This window comes from Pezoporus flaviventris, unplaced genomic scaffold, assembly GCF_033815535.1.
Source record: "Pezoporus flaviventris isolate CSIRO_AGI_PZ_B2104156 unplaced genomic scaffold, CSIRO_AGI_Pfla_v1 ptg000013l, whole genome shotgun sequence".
NCBI classification, from domain to species: Eukaryota; Metazoa; Chordata; class Aves; order Psittaciformes; family Psittacidae; genus Pezoporus; species Pezoporus flaviventris.
The window spans coordinates 23,809,405-23,827,959 of NW_026892561.1; the positions used below are offsets into that span (position 1 = coordinate 23,809,405).

Sequence of the window (18,555 nt, forward strand, 5' to 3'; positions counted from 1 at the left end):
AAGTGATTGAAATGCTTTTTGAAGAGTTGCTCTTGGCTACTCTGGGATATTGTGCAGAACTCATACTGCCTTCATAAAGTGGTAAAGAATATAGCCATCTAGAAGAGACTTTGCAATTTTAAGTGTTTTGGCAGTGTTGGGTTTTGTCGTGCTTTGAGTTAAAGGCATTGAGCCACTTCTGGCTAATAGTCGGACTCGTCTACATCCTGTCAGTGAGGTGGGCTCCAGTAACCTTAGATATGTGGTGTGTGTTGTCACAGCCAAGCAGTGCCTCTTGCCAGCATTCCCTGAGTGGAGGTGCCCCTACCATTAATAAGACTCTTGGCTAAAATCAGCTATCTGAGACTGTAGTCCTCATTTATACGCATACCGTCCCCATCCCCAATCCCCGGAGTTCATTAGGAGTCAGTTTGTTCATCAGAACTGATACTTACAGTAAGAGTATGTGAACTTCTATCATTGTGACTTACTTAGAAGCGTGCATGTAAAATCCATGGGCAAGTGTTGTATTGGTGACAGTGACCTTGGATATCTTAGGTAATGGCAGAGGAAAACACTGTGACTTGACTGCTTGTGTTCTGCACTTCAGGGCTTTGGTCAAGTTGGTGGGTACTCCTCCAGAAGGCAATGGACCATGCCAGAGCAGCAATCTCTAACTTGGTAAGACACAACTCGCTGTGCCATTTGTCTCTTGGTGGGCTGCTGGTACTGCAAGAAGAAAGGTTCAACCACATGCATGTCAGTATTGGGGAAGATGAGAAATCTAAAGCAGTGTTGGGTGCTGCTGTGTGGGTTGTGAGCCAAATGTCACTGTAACTAGCTGGCCATGATAAGGGAGTGGCTTATGCAGTTCAGTGCTGTTTAGTTATCGGTAACTGCTACAGTGTCTTGGGTCTCTCAGGAAGCTGATAAGGAGGGGGGGTCGAGCCTTGAACAATGTTCCAGGAGGAAGTGCTGCTGAGGAAGCTGACAAATGCCTATCGGGACAATCAGCGTGTGTTGTATTATGTTACTTTGGGGGTGGGAATTCAACCACAAGTCCAGCTTTTGAATGTAATGTGCTTTGAAACAAATGTGCTCAGACAAGCCTGCAGGTCCTAGAGAGCTTGAACTGTGAAATGACCCTAGGCTAGGCCTGCAAATGTGATGGTTTGGTCTCTGCACAAGTGTGAAGGATATGTGGGGTTGAAGCATGTCTTCTGCAAAGGGTGAGGGAAGCTGAGCTATCAAGCAGCTGAGCAGGGGCACTATAGGACAGGCTGCTGCATTGTGCTTTCTGAAACGTGAGCAGCCAGCCACTTCATTACTGGTAGCATGCGTCAGGATGGAACTGCAGGTCTGAAATTACATGGTATCGTTTTTACCAGCCAAGCTGATGTATGGTCTCTGCACCTTCAGCCTCTCACTTGCAGTTAGAGAGCAAGCTGAGAACAGGGCTTGAGTGCTTGCAACCAGCCACTTCTCCAGTACTGTGGAGAGGGGCTACAGGACTGTTGCTCCCAAAACTATTCCTCTGGCCTTTTAGCCAGTCTCCTGCCTGTCTGCAACACAGCCATGGCCGCAGGCAAGTTCAGCAGCTCTAATGGAAGCTGAATGGTTCTGCACAGTGCCTGGCTATGCCTGGAATTGAGTTTAACTGGAATTGAGTTTAGCTGTCTGTTAATCTGAGCAACTGCCTTGTGCATGGGCTACTGTTCTGTGAGCAGTTGGACTGTGTGTTGCAGCTGTTCAGAAAAGTGGGCTCCAGGCTGGAAGCTGGTCTGCTCAGGCACTGATAAACACTTGCTGAATGCTGCCAGTTGCTGGTGGATGCAGGCAGTGTGTCCTCAGCTTTCATGTTAGCTGAGGTAGCAGGATTCCCATGGGTCATCTCTCTTCAGCGCAACAGCTTCGTAATACTCATCAATGGTGTAATTTAAGAGTAGCCTGGGCTGTTAAACACAACACCATCTAGATGTTGCATGACAGTATTTACATGAAAGCGGATTTGGCTCAAAGGCACAGCCGTACAGGAGTTGCCTTCCCTTTCCTTCTGTGCAAACTGCACATGTTCAAGTCAGATCGATGTGCTCCTGATTAAGACCAGGAGTTTCTGCTTGAGTCAGCCTTTGCCATGGGGTAATGTGGGAAATGCTGATGCCATTGACTGTGTCATATCTGAAATAGACTCCAAGCTAGACTTTGACCAGTGTCGCTTTGAACTTGTGTAGGGCAAACAGATGCTAAATAGGCCCTGGAGACCCTGTGTTGGGTCTATGTCTAACTGTTCAAAGGAGCCAGCCTGATTTACTGAGAGCCAGATGCTCAGGCTGTGCTGCAGCAGTTTCAGGTGAACAAGCTGTATTTGATTTGGAGCATGGGTGCAGCTGGCTGCAGGGACTGTATGTAGGCTGATGTAACACTCTTCCATTGCATGACTGTCTTTCGGTACAGTTTGGTGGCGAGCCAATGTCATACACGCGCTTCAGCATTGCCCGGCAAATGGATGGAGACAACAGCCATGTGGAGATGAAGCTGTCTGCTGATGATGAGGAAGGAGGGGAAATTGGGAGACAAGAGCATATGCATGCCAGCATGCCTCCACGGAGGAGTGTCAAGAACCTCTGCTTCCTAGTCATTGCAGCTCTCCTCCTCCTTTTGATTGGTAAGGAAGGGTGGGAGACAACTGCATGAAGTGGATTCTGGTATTGAGCATATCTGAGGCCATTAACATTTGGCTCTGTATTGGTTCATGAGATAATTAAAGAGCCTGAATCCAGGCTGCAGCCTCTTGTCACTAAGTATGTCTGTCTCAGACTTATGGTACAGAATTGGCACAAAGAAGCGTGAAATTCGGCAGTGGAACTTAGCTGAAGGGTAAACTGGTCCATGTGGCAAGTGTACTGGTTTTCCCTTGATTAACTCTTTAACACTTTTCTAGTGATATGGCTTAACATGCCAGTAAAGCCTCTGGTGCTTGTCTCAGAGTTTTAACTCTGCCTCTGGACTAAAGTAAGCATTCTTCTTCCAAAGTGGTGCTGGATGGAGTCTGCCAAGCACAAGATCAGATTTACAGTGTATCTTAAAACATGCCAGCTGAGGCACAATGTCAGGCTGCATAGTCACGCCTGCCCTTAGCCATTCTAGCTTGTAAAAAATGGTGTGAGAGCAGAGATTCATCTCAACCCTGAAGCTGCTTTGAATGCACTTGTGTGGTGTGTGGCTGGTTTAGTCATCTGCAGCACAAAAAATACCTTTTCTGTCTGTAGGGTTTCTGATTGGCTACTTGAGTTATCGTGGACGAATGCAGAAGGCTAGCAGGTGTCTGGATGGAAGTGGCAAGTGTGAGATGACTCCTACTGCATCTTACTTAATGGAGGATGAAACTGAGGAAGAAGAGGTTCCTGGACCACCTGTCTTATACTGGCCTGACCTCAGAACCCTGTTGTCAGGAAAGCTGTCAGCCAGACGTCTCGAGGACAGCTTGAGGTAACAGGTCCAGAAAGCTTAACTACAGCTATGAGAGGCACATCCTGTGAGCAGAACTCCTCAAGATCTTTTGGAGAGCAAGGGCCTTAAAGATGGTGTGGGGTAGTATTGTGGTTAAACATGGCTTAAATGGCCCATCCAACTTGGGTTTGCAGGCTGCAGCACTGCAGTGCAACCCAGTGCTGTAGCTTAAGCTATTATCTGTTACCTACAGGCAAAGAGCAAACAAGGACTCTTTTGAAGCTGGACAGATTGAAGATGAGAAAGCTGCCAGCTACATCCATGACCAGTTTAACAGCTTCCACTTGGATGAAGTCTGGAATGATGAGCACTACATTAAGCTGCAGGTCAAAGGCAGGTACGTTAATGAAGAGGTGCACATCTCTTCCTTGTAGTTTAGATATCTGTAGTCTTGAGCAAACACATGATTTCTGTTGAGAGCAGTACTAAAATTGTGAGCCAGTTACCGCTCTCCAAAGAAGGCTTCAAGCTAGTCAAGCAATAGCTGCTTCTATCTCTTCTCGTCTGGTAGCAGCCCTGTGGATTTTTCCTGGGCAGCCGATTCCTCAAAGCATACTTAGGAAGTAGAGAGAAAACAAACTTGAGTAAAAACTAGGCTGAAGGGCATATTGCCTGTGAGTAAAACCGTGTGTGTGAGCGCTGTCGTCACCCAGATGGGTGTTGTGGACCTGGCAGTGGCTTCTATTGTAGCTCAGGAGGATATCAACATGCACTGTTGTTGGCTGACAGCTCACACCTTTGTGTTACTTGCCCTCTTTGTGCTGGGGGGGAGACAAATTTGCTTAGCTTCTCTTAGGAGGTGACTGAGAGACCTGGAAGCGCAGATTCTTTCTGCCTTGTCTTAGAAATTAGCCTTCATTAATGTCTCTGAACAGCCCCAGATATTCTTGCATGGAAGTACTGGGATGAGTCTGCTTGCTTCAGGCTCTACATTGACTTGATCGTAATTGCTGAAATATGGGAGCTAGTTAAATACAGAGTTTATGTATGAAAGAACATAACACTGTCTCTTTACTTTTAACAGTAGCAGCAACAGAGTGTCTGTTCTGCAAAATGGTGAAGAGGAGGAACTGGAGAGTCCCAATGTATATGTAGCATACAGCAAGACTGACTCGGTTGTTGTAAGTGACTCCAGGAAGATCTGAGAAATGTGCTTGTGTGCTTACCAGGTGGCAGTGTTCAAAATATGTACCTTTGAGATATGAAGTGTATAAGCCATCCCCAGTTAGAGACCTGGGGTGGTGGCGGGGAGAATTCAGTGAGGAGCAGGCCCATGTTTTCAGCAAGAAGTGAAAGTAACTGTTTACACTTCTGTGCTGGGATCCAGACAGGAAACGTGTCAGAAGTGTTGTTCAAGCAGGCATGTTGCATGTGATCAGTTTAGCTGATTGAGCTTGAACACCCTACTGTTACCAGGAGTCACTGGTACTGTGACTCTGTAGGCTGTATCAAGGACCTTACTGACATAAGACTGTTGCATTTATAACCAGTGTTTCTGTCTCAGGGCAAACCAGTTCATGTGAACTATGGACTGAAAGCTGATTTTCAGAAGTTAGAGAAGCTGGGTGTTTCACTGAATGGTGCTATACTCATCTTCAGAGCTGGAAAGATAACCCTTGCTGAGAAGGTAAGCAGTCCATGCCTGGCCAAATGTGGCAGCAGGAAGCCATGTTTCCTCCTCTTTGAGGTTCAGAGATGTGTTTGTTTTTGTCTAGGTCTCTAGAACTTGTGTTTGTAGGCTTGTCCCTGCAGATCTGGTCTTATGTGTATGCACTAAGCTTCCACATGCAGATCTGGACACCAAGACTGAACAGAGCTGGTTACCATTCATCATGGCATTCTTGTCCTCTGACAGTCTTGCTGGGACAGCCAAGCATCTAGAGTGATGGCGGCAGCCTGTGGGCTATATGGTGTTGCTAGATGCAGCAGCAGAGCAGCCTTGCCTTTAGAACACCTCGTGTTGCTGCAGCCAGATACTTTTAAATTTTGGCTGCAGTGTCTCACTTGGTCTGGGTGAAGGTGGTGGCACTGCATGCCCAGCCAGCTGCCTTGCATGTTGCTGTAATGCTCTCTGTGTAGCAAGTAGAACCAAATAGGCAAGCAGGCTAAAGGATCCAAGTCCTGTACACAGACTTGTTACAGATGTCTGACCCAGAGCTGTCCCTGAGGTGGGTGCTTCTGGGGAGGCTCGGGCACAGGACTCTGCAAGCAGGCACAGTCTGACTGCATATAAGACACAGGCAGAGCTGAAAACTGCTTCTGCAAGGGGTGCTCACTGGCTCTTCAGTCCCTTAACCACTTTTCAAGCTGGTATCTAACCTTGCAAGAGTGTTTGTGCTGGTGGCATGTCAGAGGCAGGCCTTAATTCCCCTTGCTTGCAGTGCAGATGTGCAGTAAATGTTCCTGTTTGCTTCAGGTTGCAAATGCCCAAGATGCAGGAGCAGTTGGTGTCCTGATGTACCTGGATCCCTATGATTACAAGAACACGGATGAACTTGTCCCCTTTGGACATGTGAGTATGCAGCTGGCTCCCCTGTTCGTGTTCTTGTTAAACTTTTTTTGCTGTGGACTGCAGCAGTCCTTCTGCAAGCCTCTGGCTCAGCAGTGCTTCATACCCTTGTGTTAGATGAAAGTTGTTGGGCTTCTCTGATACTTGAGGGCTCCTCTTGCTTTTTACAGGCCCACCTTGGAACTGGAGACCCTTTCACCCCAGGCTTCCCTTCTTTCAACCACACCCAGTTCCCACCAGTGGAATCTTCTGGACTACCTCGCATCCCTGTTCAGACCATCTCTAGCCAAGCAGCAGGCCGACTGTACAGGTAATAGTTTCTCCTGGCTTGCAGGCTAGGCTGCTGTGGCCCTCGTGGAGAACTGAGGATGATGTTGAGGTGCTTTGAGCCCAGGGAGCTCTCTGCTGGTCTCTACTGTGTATCGCAGTGAGCATTTACTGGAACTGGCTGGAGAAATGTTGCTTTTGTCTGTGTCCATGTCTTATGTCTTAAAGACTGAACTTAAGCTAGTGTTGGGATTTCTCTTGGCTTCTGCCTCTGACCTCTCCCTGCATAATCAGTGGTACAGGACTGAAGGCTATCTCCTGAGCAGGTCCTAAACAAAGCTGCATCTGCAGCTGTGTAGGCTTGCTTTCTTCACAGGATAACTACATGAGGTTAGAGCTGTATGAGTTCAAAGAACCTCTCTTTCCCTTCAGCAAAATGGATGGAGACAAATGCCTTCTGGAGTGGAAATCTGGGGTCATGGGATGCAAGATGATGAGCAGCGCAACCAACGTGACAGTCAAATTGAGTGTGAACAATGTTATGGTGGACCAGAAGATTCTGAACATCTTTGGTGCTATCAAGGGATTTGAAGAACCAGGTAACAGCAACTGCCTTGTGGCTTAGTCTTGAAGGGAACCCTTCCTCTTCTGTGATCACCAGATGACAGCTGTTCGTACAAAGACAACAGCTTCCTTAGCAGGACCAAGACCCTTCCCAAAGGGTCAAGGAAAAGGCTGAACCACACTGCCAGAGAAAGGCTAAATGACAGCAAGCAGTGTGCCAGATTTAGGAGTCAGACTTCATAATGTGTTTCTAGCAAAGGCTCAAAGTTGCTCTTTTGATAAGTGGTGTTTACAACCTGAAGCTTGCAGCTCAGATCTTGTTGTCTCCTTTATAGATCGATATGTTGTGATCGGAGCCCAGAGAGACTCTTGGGGCCCAGGAGCAGCCAAGGCTGGTGTTGGAACAGCCATATTGTTGGAACTTGCCCGTGTGATCTCAGACATAGTGAAGAATGGTAAATACTTGTGCAAAAGCATGTGAGTGGGAGGTGTGATGCAGGTTTAATTCTCTATGTGTTAATACTGGGGAGTCCAGCAAAATAATCCTAAGGGAAGGCAACAGGGAATCTGATTAAGCTTCCTGGAAAGCTGTTGCCTTTACAACATGGACAACTTGCATTCACTGCGTGCTTACATCTGGTATTCCTTGAATGCAAAAATGTCCATGGATAACACGCTATGCGCAGCTCAAACTTGAGCTGTTTGTTGGGCAGCCAGGCCTGAAGGTAGGAAAATACTGATGTGGTTGACCAGCTAGAGCAGTGGAGGCTGCATGGTGGCACTTAGTGTGAGTGCTCCTGTCTCCAGGGTTAATTTGGGGCTCAGGCAGCTAAACAAAAAAAGGAGGGAAATGCAGACAGCATGGTTTTCTTACACAGCTCTGCAGCATGAGAGTCTGGGTGAAGTGTCCATGCATCTGCTAGTGTGCATGTTTGCAGCAGCCAGAGCACTTCAGCTCTAAGGAGCAGGAGATTCATCACTCCATGCCCTCAGTGCTGATCTACATCTCTATGGGGGAAGGGCAGACATCTCAGTCTCCCTCTTTGCAGGTGGCTACAAACCAAGGCGCAGCATCATCTTTGCTAGCTGGAGTGCAGGAGAGTACGGAGCTGTGGGTGCTACTGAATGGCTGGAGGTACTGTTTCTTTGGTGGACTTCTGCTTGGTGACTACACAGTTGTGATTTCCTGGTGTTGTACTGCTACTGCTCATCTTAAAATACTTGTTTTGTTCTAGGGGTACTCTGCAACGCTGCATGCCAAAGCTTTCACTTACATTAACTTGGATGCTGCAGTTCTAGGTAACTTCCTACTCTTAAGTTTCTTGAAACTGAGTGGGACCAGAATAGCTTGACTGATATCCCTTAACCTCCAGGAATGGGGGCTGTGCCAAAGGTATGCAGAGCCTGAGCCAAAAGCAGGCAGCTCTGCTAGGTCCCAGTAGACTGTACTGTGTCTGCTGAAGATCCTATGGCAGCAACCTGTAGATCAGTTGTTCCTGGGTCACAAGGCTGAGCAGCTCTAGCAGCAGTGGCTAATTGTGCCAGCATGTCAAATGTCCTTGTCTTTTTGCAGGCTTCAACCACATGAAGATATCTGCTAGCCCACTGCTGTACACATTGCTAGAAAGAACTATGAAGGGGGTGAGTTGAAGGGTCTTGGGCTAATCAAGGTGACTGGTTTTAAGGAAAGCAGCCACAACTGTGCTGGCTCATTTTTCCCAGCTGGCACCTTCCGGGGAGAAAGCCCTGAATAGGAGAAAGGACTGAGATACTCCCTGGGGGCCCTGTTTGAAGTCAGCTGTGCTCTGGAAACTGCAGTTCACACATGCAGAATCTAAAACTGGCAAATGCCACGGTTCAGTGGGAGGTGAATGCTTGTTCTGCATGAACTGTGTGGAGAAAGGAGATGCTTGACTGGCATCTGTACAGCAATGTAAACTCCAGGATGGACCTGGAAGCCCCAGCAGAGGTCAGAACAAGTGCAGTGACTGTTAATCTCTGTGCAGGTGAAGGACCCAACAAAGGATTCAGGAAATCTGTATGACAGAGTTGGCTCTGACTGGGTAAAAACAGTGTAAGTATTGTCATCCTGTTCTTTGGAAAAGCAAATCTCCATAAAGGAGCAAACTAAATGGCCTCTGCTGGTTGTGTTGGAGTGTCATACTGCTGTCTGGGGCAGGCTCTACCTGCTGCAGTGGGATCAGGCAAGCATGAACAGTGTGCTTGTTACACTTAGTGCTGTCCCAGTCTGCCTGTAGGCAGCCCAGACACCTTTTTGTAGAGCAAGAACAGCCTTGTCCAAAGACAGGTGGCCAGAAACGGAAGAGAGCCCTCAGTGCTTGGCTAGATTGCTTACCAAAACCAGCCTTGTCTAGACAGGGTAGTTGAGTTGGCTTACAGCTTCAACTCTAGAGCTTGCAGCTTTTCTCCTGGTGTGTCCAAACCAGTTGGTGACTACTTGGTACTTGTCTTTTGCAGTGTTCCCCTTGGTCTGGATAATGCAGCATTCCCTTTCCTGGCCTTCTCAGGAATCCCTGTGGTTTCCTTCGGTTTCTGCAATGTAAGTGCTATCCACCTGCCTGATGTACTCATTCTGTGCAGCGTTGTAAGGATATCTGCTCTTCAGGGTGGCAGAACACAAGGTGCTGTCCTAAGCTCCTTGTCCATGCAAGAGCCTTTCTAGGGGAGGAGATATAGGTAGCCTCTGGACCTACATCTGACACAGCCTTGTGGTTGTGTCAGTACTTGCTGCAAAGGCAGCATCTGGGGCATGGTTGGCCTACAGTCTCTGTTCCAGAGTCCTGAACACTCATATTTTGTTGGGAGAGGGCGCACTTGCTCTTCTGAAGGCTCAGATGTTGATGTTTCAGAAGGTAAAAGTACTAAATAATGTCATGCTGTTGGTGCTTCAGTGAAAGACTGCTGTGGCCTCCTGGTCAGCAAGCGAAGTGTGTTGGGGAAGCAGTACTGTTGGCTAAAGCAAGTACTAATTCAGACTGTTCAGGTGGGGTGCTGCAGCTTGGGGCTGGAGAAGGTGGCATCAGCCAGGCAGCCTGCTCTGTTACTGCAAGGTGTGTAGCTGGGAACCTTTCTGATAACAGCTTCCTCTGCTTATGAATGCTTTTGTTAGTGACAGACTTATTCCACAAAAAAATTGAGTTATCCTGCCAAGGTATGTACTGCCAGCACATACGAGACTGGGTGATGGGGTTTGCCTGCCTGCACTTCTGCATTCAGCTGTGGTAGTTGAAAAGCTCTATGTATCTTTGTGTCCAACAGAGTAGTAGAGCATCCTGCTGATTGCTGGAAACTGTGAGGGATGAGATGCAGGAGCTCAATTCCCTTCCCCTGTGCTTTTGAAATTTTGCCCAAGTCTCGCTACTTAGCAGCACAAGGAGATGGGATGCGGTAGAAGTAGCAAGCAAGCTGCAGTGGGAGGTAAGAAGTGCTAGCTGGAGAAGCAGTCTTGCCTAACTTCAGTGCCTGCCTTCTTGCAGAAAGATGAGGAATATCCCTTTTTGGGAACTACTGAGGACACTGTGGAGAACCTGAAGATGATTGACAAGTTGTATGATCTTATGCGTGCTGCTGCAGAAGTTGCTGGACAAATAGCTCTCAGGTTGACCCATGATCATGAGCTTTACCTGGACTTTGAGCGATACAGTGAAGAACTGCTAGCGTACCAGGAGAAGTTTTTTCCTTATGATCGGGATGTGAAGGTAAGAAAGGCTCTGAGTGCATTGAATCCCTGCTATGGGGCCATGTGCTAATAAGGCTCTGCTGCCATTGGATACAGCAGGGTGGACATCTTCCTCCTTTGGGCACCAGAGTGTACCAAGATGTGACAGGAATTGATCTTTATAGAGCAGTACAGGCAGAGTCACTGTGTAAGACAGATTTAGCTAATCTGGCTGTGGTGAGCTCTTGAGGAAACGGACACGGATGGTTTCTTGTCTGGTTACCATTTGCAGTACTGTGGAGCTCTGCATCTCATTTGCACCTCTTGCACCTCTGCTGAGAGCTCACAAGAAGCTGTGGGTGGGGAGAGACGTCACTGGGCTCAGTGACCTCAGAGGAGCCTGCCAGGAACTCGCTCTGCTACTTAGTTAAACGAGGGGGGGGGGGGGGGGGGGGGGTTGGAACGGGATGACAACAAACCCAACACTTTCTCTTGGTAAGAAAGCAGCAAAAGAAGAAAATCAGGTTTGCTAACAGGTCCTCCCTCACAGGCTCTGGGGCTGACCTTGAACTGGCTGTTTTTTGCCCGTGGTGACTTCCAGCGAGCTACAGATACACTGAGACGAGACATTGCGAACAGTGACAGGGAAAACAAGATCGTCCGCAGGGCCCTGAATGACAGGATCATGAAGGTGGGTACAACTGGTTTTCCTTTTTTCATGAAGGAAAGAAAGGTTGGGATGGGCCTTTTCCTCAGGTGTGCCATGGGCAATGTGCAGACTGGCATCTCTTTCTTTGCTTAGTTTCAGCATGACTGACTTCTTCACTGGCTATTGAGAAAGGGTCTAACACAGCACAGAGGTGCAGTGAGAAAGGGCTGGGTGGGGATCAGAGGTCAGGAGCTCTGTGGCAGATCAGGAAAGAAAACTTGGGAGGTGAGGGTATAACCCTAAATTTGCACCCCTGCTTCAGGTGGAATACGACTTCCTCTCCCCATACCTCTCGCCAAAAGATGCTCCCTTTCGCCACATCTTCTTCGGCAGAGGCTTCCACACCCTGCAGAGTCTGCTGGAGAACCTGCAGCTGCTGAGAACCAGCAGGGACAGCGTGGATGTGAACATGCTGAAAGAGCAGCTGGCCCTGGCGACCTGGACCATTAAAGGAGCTGCCAATGCCTTAGTGGGTGATATCTGGGATACAGACAACGAATTCTAGACATGGCAAACACCTGGGTAAGGTACAGGATTAGGGATACCCACTCCCTAACATGGTGTTATTTTTCTGTAGATCCTTTGGCAACAAATATTTTTCAACCAAAGTGGAGCATAAAATTTAAATCTCAACTTGACAAATTCACAGGAGGCAGTTTTAAAGCAGGTACTAGGATTATCATGAAATCTGCTCTGACCAGGCTCCCATCTGACAAATGAGTCATGTACAGCTGCTTGCGGGGCTTTGCTTTCCAGTGTACTTGAGAACCAACAGCTCAGGTGACTCCTGAAACCGGTACCTTGAGTGGGGAGGTACCTCATCTATTTAGGGTTTTAATTGTTGGCCTCCTAAACCTAGTGATAAAATGGGGAATGGATTCCTCTTAACTCTTGTAATGAGGATCCCGTTTCTGGCAGGGAGCTGCAGAGATCAACCTGTAGCTCAAAAATAAACCAACCTAGTAATAGCCCGCAAGTGCTGGATTATCAGCAAGCTCTGAAGTGCCCAGCCTGCCTTTACTCAACGGGAGAGTCCCAACATCTTACAGACTTGTTTTTGCCAAGGCAGGTCTTGATACCCAGGAAAAATGACCCAAAGATTATCTAATGTCCCTTTTAGATCCTTAGCTGGCACCTCAGCGACTCCTGTGACATTAAGGAATGGCTCTAGACTGGCACTTCAGACCTTGCTGCTATGGAGCCTTTTGTGAAATCGAGTCTCTTGCTGGCCAAACCCTGTCTGACTGATGCCATTTTGCAGGATGGCTCTTGTTTGGCACTGAGATATTTATTTGTTTATTTATTTATCAGTGACAGCGTTCACTATAAATGGTGTGGTTTTTTTATAGAAGATAATTATCGGAAGCAGTGCCTTCCATAATTATGACAGTTATACTGTCGTTTTTGAATAAAGCAGCATCTGCTATTACAATCAAACATGATACTGGAACTTTGCATTTAAAATAACCTTAAACAGGTCCCTCAAAAACCAAAAAGTTTTGGAAAACTAGCAATTAAGCTTTCTGTGGCAAAAACACCGCTCTGGAAGAAACCTAAATGTGCAAACCTGGTAGCAAGTCTCCAGGTTGTGCTCTAAAGTGATCCTTGAAATGCTGAAAATCGGAAATACTAGAAATGTGGCTGCCCTGTGGTGTCTGTTCCTCTCTGTGGGTTTCAGACCCCTCTTTGCACCCCTTTCTGGATGCAGTGTGCTCTCACAGGGAGCACAAGCTTTCCCCTTGGCCGCAGTGGTGGAGCTTGCTGTGTAGCCCTTGCTCCACCTGTGGCAACACACAAACTACTTGTACTTCAGATTAGGTATTGGCCCAATATTTAAATGGCAGCTTCCTGCAAACTTCCAGTACCTTATGTATCATGAAACCTAACTGACATTATCGGGGGCAGTGTCTTCCATAATGTGTAAAGAACAAGGTAGTTTTTGCCTACCACAGTGTTATATCGGAGGCAGTGACCTCCATATGTTGCACTATGGGTGTACGTAATTATCGGGGACAGTGTTTCCCATAATTGTTCTATGCTTATCATGCAATGTCATCTGCGAAGCTTGATGGTTAGTATCTAACATGGATCAGTTTCCTGCAGTCTTATTTTTTCACTCTCCTGTGGTGATGCAAATACAAACTTCGGTCTGTTATATGCTTCCCTATATTCTACCTTCTCTGTAGGCTGAACTGTTTCAAATAGGTGTGCTGTCTTGAAGTGGCTTCCTGCCTCCATTCATGGGGCTGGTGCTTGAATGTTTTGTGGAAACTAGGCTAGTTAGACTGTGTGCTCTGTGATTTAGTAAACTTTCTTCAGCTCTATTACAAGGACTTGGGGAGTTAAAGGTGAATGTAGGGCCTGGGGCTAATGCTGTCTGGAGGGCTCTGGTCACTGCTCTAGATAGGCATGCTTGGTACCTGAAGGCTGGGGGATGCTGCTGTGTGTGCAGGGGAAGTTGCTTGCTCCCCAAGTCCTGCTGGAAACTGCAGTCTTGTCTCCTGGGTGTGTGTGGAGTGGCACCTCTCTCATGGTGCCCCTCTGCTGCCTGCTCTGAAGCTGAACAGTGCTGCCGTGTGACACCTGCTGAACTCTGCTGCCTGTTCCCAGAAAGCAACTGGCTCGTTGCTGCCAGCGCTGTGCTCCGCAAACAGTTCTGGCATTTAAACCTAAACCAAGTGAGTGACCTGAGCCCCAGCAGTAGTCCTTGAGGGAAAGAACAGTGTTCAGCTGGAACAGAGGCCTGGCCTCTGCAAGGAACAGGCAAAGATGAGCCCCCAGCATGGTCCCTGAGATCACCAGTGTTGAAGGCAAGTTTTTTCACCTCTCTCAAAGCCCGATGCCCAGGCTTGTGTGACTCCATGCTGCTCTGAACTATCCTGCTGTCCCTGAGGCATGTGACCAGCCCCGCCTGTGTTACTGTTTCCTAGTGACACTTCTCCGGATGGCATTTAGGAGCTGCTGTCTGGGAGTCCTCACTGTAGTGTTTGCATGCATCTTGATGTCAGAGTTAATCATGCGCTTTGTAGCTGGCAGAGAAAGACAAAGCCTGTCTCCTGGCTGGGCAGCACAACCGTGACTGCTGGGATGTTGGGATGCCTGGCGCAGCGCTGGCATCGGAGTGGTGTGGGGTGTTAAACTGTTTCTGGGTTACCTGCTGTCTGCTAGAATAAAGTTTTAAAGCTTCAACACTCAACTCCTCTCGTGGGTTCTTGACCAGCCGCGATGCTGGTCTGGTAGTGTGTGAGATGGGGGCAGCTGGAGGGAGGCAGGTCTCCTGCATCGGCCTGCAGTGATGTGCAATAGCAAGTTCAAACCTCAGTATGCTCCGTGGCAGTGCGTCCTGCCTTGGGCCGGCAGCTGGCACGAGGATTCTGGCACTCAGGTGGAAGAGCAGCCTCTTGGTCACTGCATTGATCCTAAAGCACCTGCGGCACTGGGGTAGATGGTGGAAGTATGCAGTGTCAGACTTCCCGCTGGCATTTGGTTGCTCATGGAGCCCTGGAGAGCTCTGGCAGGGCTGGAGCTGCTTCTCCAGGCCAAGGGCCTTCTCGTGGGAGACTGTGCTGGTTCGGGGCTTTGCATTTTAAATATGCTCAGCTTTCCTTCCCTAGTGCTAGTCTCTCCTCCTTAAGAAACGCTGCATCCCGTGAAAATGCACCGTTTTGGAGGGGGAGGCTGCTTGTTCCTTAAGGGCTGTCCCTCCTCTTCCAGCAGGGATGATTTACTTCTTGGGAACACGCTGTCTCCCGCAGCTCCTTGCCCAAACCTGGCAGGGCTCTCTCCCTGCAGTGGCGGGGCCTCTGCAGCCGCCGGGCGGGGCCAGCTCCTCCGGGGCAGCGGGGGACAGGGCTGCAGCCGCCTGGGAGCAGGAATCAGGACTGCTCCGTGGCAGCGCGGGGCTGCCCGTGCCCTGCGCCCCATCTCACACCTCCAGCCCCTGTACCGGAGCGGCCCCCGGTTTGGTGCTGTTGCTGGTGAGTCTGCCCCCCCGCGCCCCGCTCTTTCCCCGTCCGCCTGCCCGTCCCTCCCCACCCCGTCGCCATCCCCTCCCCGCCGTTACGTAAAGCGGCGACGCGGCGCCTTTAAGCGCGGGGCCGGCCGGGCGCGCACCGCCCCGGCAGCTCTCGCCGGCGGCGGCAGGAGGGGGCGGTGGCGGCGGCGGCTGCTGGGTAGGGGGGAGCGGCGGCGGCGCCGGGGCTCCGGCAGCGCGGCGCGGGGGGGTCGCGGCAGGGGGCGGCCCCGGGGGGGGCCCCCCCGGTGAGCGGTGCCGGGGCTGCGGCCGCGTGCACCATCCGGGGTCAAGGCGCGAGCGGGGTGCCGGAGGGCGGGGGGTTGAGCCCAGGGGTACCGGAGGGCGGCGGAGTGGCCCCAGGGGTGCAGGAGGAGGGGGGCTTCACCCAGGGCGTGCAGGAGGCGGGGCTGGGGGAGCTGCCCCGCGGCCAGGAGCTGGTGGCCGCGGGCGGCGGGGGGCCGGGGCGCGGCGGGGGCCAGGGCCGGTGGCACTGGGTGCCGCTGGGGGAGCGGACGGGCTTGCAGGAGTGGGGCGAGCGGCCCGCGCTGGTCACCGCAGCCGGCGGCGGCCCCAAGCCGGGCGCGGAGCCGCGGCGGCCCCGGGAGCGGGGGACGGCCCGGGCGCGGCGGCGGGCGCGGGGCGCGGAGGAAGCGGCGGCGGGGGAAGACGGGGGCAGCCCCGGGGCGCAGCCGCCGCGGAGAGCGCGGTGCGCGGTGCGGGGCGTGCAAGAGCACGGCCCCAAAGCCGGGCAGGAGCAGGGCCTGAGCCGGCGGGCGCAACAGGAGCGGGGCGGGGGGCGGCGGGAGGCGAGCCCCCCAGGCCGGGCCCGCTGGTGGGTGCGGCGGGGCCGGCAGGAGGAAGGGGAGGCCAGGGGCGGGGTGCAGGAGGAGGGCGAGTTCTACTCGGGGGAGCAGGAGCACCCCGGCGGTACCCCCGCCACACGGAACCCCGCACACCGCCCGAGCCGCAGGCGGGCCGCCCGGCTGTGAGGCCGGACCCGGCACCCGCTGCTGGCCGCCACGCGGGGGATACCCCCGGAGACCGGGCTGCTGCCGGCGTCGATCTGCGTACCACGGCCCGACCGGCGGGCGGGCGCATCCTGCCTGACATGTGGGCTGCCCGGAGAGCGGCCGTGCCGGTCCTCTGCCTGCGGTGACGCTGTGGACCCGGCGCAGGATGCGGTGGCAGTGGCGGTGAGCACAGAGGTAAGAGCGAGGCGCGATCCCTTGCAGGGGGTGGGAGGTGTCGGTGTGTAGCACTGCGGCACTGCCCGGCCGTGCTGTGCCTCACCGGGCACTGCTGGCACAGTGCCCCGTGGTGCTGCCGGTGCTGCTGTCGTGCCCAGGCGGCAGTATGCCCGCCCCCCCTGCTCCTGCCTGCCAGGACAGAGCAGGCAGTGGGGTCTGGAGTGAGTGGGTGCTCGGTGCCCTTGAACCCTCCCAAACCGCAGCGGAAGCTGGGGGAAGGTTTTTTTTTTTTCCTGGAGAAAAGGCGGCTTTGCTCTACCCCGGGCTCGTGGGAGCTCCAGCGCTGAACAGAGGATCCTTGTCCTCCCGAGCCGGCCCTGCGCACTGGGGTGTTGTGTGGCTGCTGGAACCCGAAGCAGCGATGAGGTGCAGGGAGCCTCTACCCACTGGCTTGGTGGGCTACACCGTGTCTGTGTCCAGCCACACTAGCAGGTTTTTCTCTACACACTCGGGACCCTTTGGGTACTTTTGTTCTTTGTTGGTTTCGCATTTTTTAATAAAGCCTTTAAGTTAAACCGGGTAAGGTGGTGCCGACAACCCAGTGAGGGTCCCACCTCGCCAGGAGAGCCCCGCTGTGCTCTCCCGGCACTGCCGGACCCCTTCCCTGCTCTGCAAGTATCCCGGGATGGGGTTTGCAGGTCACCGGAGGAGCCAAGGCAGGGACAGTGTCTCTGCCGCAGTGCTGCTGTCATGGGCCAGAGGCTGTGCAGGGCTCAGCTGTCTGGGCAGGGCAGGCTGGGGCAGAGCCCGGCGCTGGTGCTTCCCCACGCGCTCACCTCCCTGGAGCCGCCTTGGTGCATCATTGTGGGGTGCTCCAGTGTCGTTGGGTGCTGGTGTCAGCTCACTGCCCCATACAGTGGGTCCCCCTCATCAGTTGCTGCATACTCTGGGTGTCATGCATCCCCCCCATTTCTCAGCCCTTTGCTGACCCGACTCAGGGCAGAGCCCTTGAACAAAGTTTGTCAGTGCTGGGCTTTGCTAAAACCAGGACCTGCCTGGGGGCTGTCTCTGAGCTGGTCTGCTCTCTGACAGGCCCTTCTTTAGGGAGAGGGTCCAGGATGGACCCCGGGTGCTGCAGCCTGATGCTCCCTGCAGGGAGCGGGGCCAAAGTAGGCTCTGCACTCTCGGTCCCGCCGCACTGAGACCCAGGTGGGGGCTGTGCAGGCTGTGCAACCTGTTACCAGCCCCTGGAGCTACCCGGGCCTCGTTAGCCTGGAATTCGTTAGTGCAGGGCGTGGGCCATGTAGGTATGGCTGGGGGGCTGGGGATGCCTCCCTTCTCCTGCTCTTCCTCCTCCAGCTACTGCCACCCTGCTGTCCTGGGCTTGACTCAGCATACCCCGGGGCATGGGGGTCCTTCACGGGCAGAGGAGCAGCCACCACAGGACCAGGAACTGGTGCAGGCTTGTAGCAGTCTTCTCCCACCTTGCAGACCAGGCCTCGATCCGTGCCTCAGTTTCCCCCCGAGAGGCCCCATCCTGCCACTGAAGCACTGGGGTTTTCACTCCAGTCATGCCCACGAGGGATGGTAGCTGGCTGGGGCAAAGAATCGTGGGGGACATGGCCCACTCGTGGGTTTTGAGGGGCAGGAGGGAGCTCTTCTCCTTGCCAGAACAGGAAAGCTTTAAGGAGAAAGTCTTGCTCCAGCTCTCTGCTGAGCAGCCCCAAGGGGGGGCATTGCTCACACTGTAGCCTGGCTAATTAGGCTGACATCAATAAGTGCTAATGACCAGCAGATGCTGAATGGTCTCACCAGGGCACTGCTCTGCTCTGGTGCTGGGAAAGTGATGGGGTTTAGCTTTTGTCCCCCCAGCTCTGGGGCTCATACCTCCCCTGCTCCCAGCACCCATCATGTAGGGGAGATGCTGTGTGGTGGATGTGGCTTTATGCCCATCTGGCCTAAGACCTGCCAAATTCATTTTATGCCAGCTACAGCCTGCCCCAAGGGCAGGTCATGCAGTGGCATGGAGAGGGGGGTAATGCTGGCAGCACCCCTGGGGCAGAGGTTGGACCCTGGGCTCAGGGCCTGTGCTGGTCCCCCCCTTTCCACGGCAGGACCAGGGGCAAAGATGACCCG

At 52.2% G+C, this 18,555-nt stretch overlaps 2 protein-coding genes across 2 annotated transcripts; both read left to right on the forward strand.

Moving 5' to 3' along the window:
- The first annotated feature begins 431 nt into the window (after nt 1-431).
- TFRC (transferrin receptor) lies at nt 432-14,413 on the forward strand. The gene is made up of 18 exons (XM_061452212.1): nt 432-660; nt 2,434-2,644; nt 3,249-3,468; nt 3,683-3,826; nt 4,514-4,610; nt 4,994-5,116; nt 5,906-6,001; nt 6,169-6,308; nt 6,698-6,864; nt 7,165-7,284; nt 7,879-7,964; nt 8,065-8,128; nt 8,403-8,470; nt 8,836-8,903; nt 9,308-9,389; nt 10,327-10,548; nt 11,059-11,199; nt 11,480-14,413. The coding sequence occupies exons 1-18, from the start codon at nt 628-630 to the stop codon at nt 11,720-11,722; spliced, it is 2,325 nt and encodes a 774-aa protein (XP_061308196.1). The 5' UTR covers nt 432-627; the 3' UTR covers nt 11,723-14,413.
- Nucleotides 14,414-14,442: 29 nt separating this feature from the next.
- Nucleotides 14,443-17,002, forward strand: LOC133268251 (uncharacterized). The gene is made up of 3 exons (XM_061451099.1): nt 14,443-14,453; nt 15,287-16,437; nt 16,616-17,002. Exons 1-2 carry the CDS (start codon nt 14,443-14,445, stop codon nt 16,386-16,388), a joined length of 1,113 nt encoding a protein of 370 aa, XP_061307083.1. The 3' UTR covers nt 16,389-16,437; nt 16,616-17,002.
- Nucleotides 17,003-18,555: the final 1,553 nt, after the last annotated feature.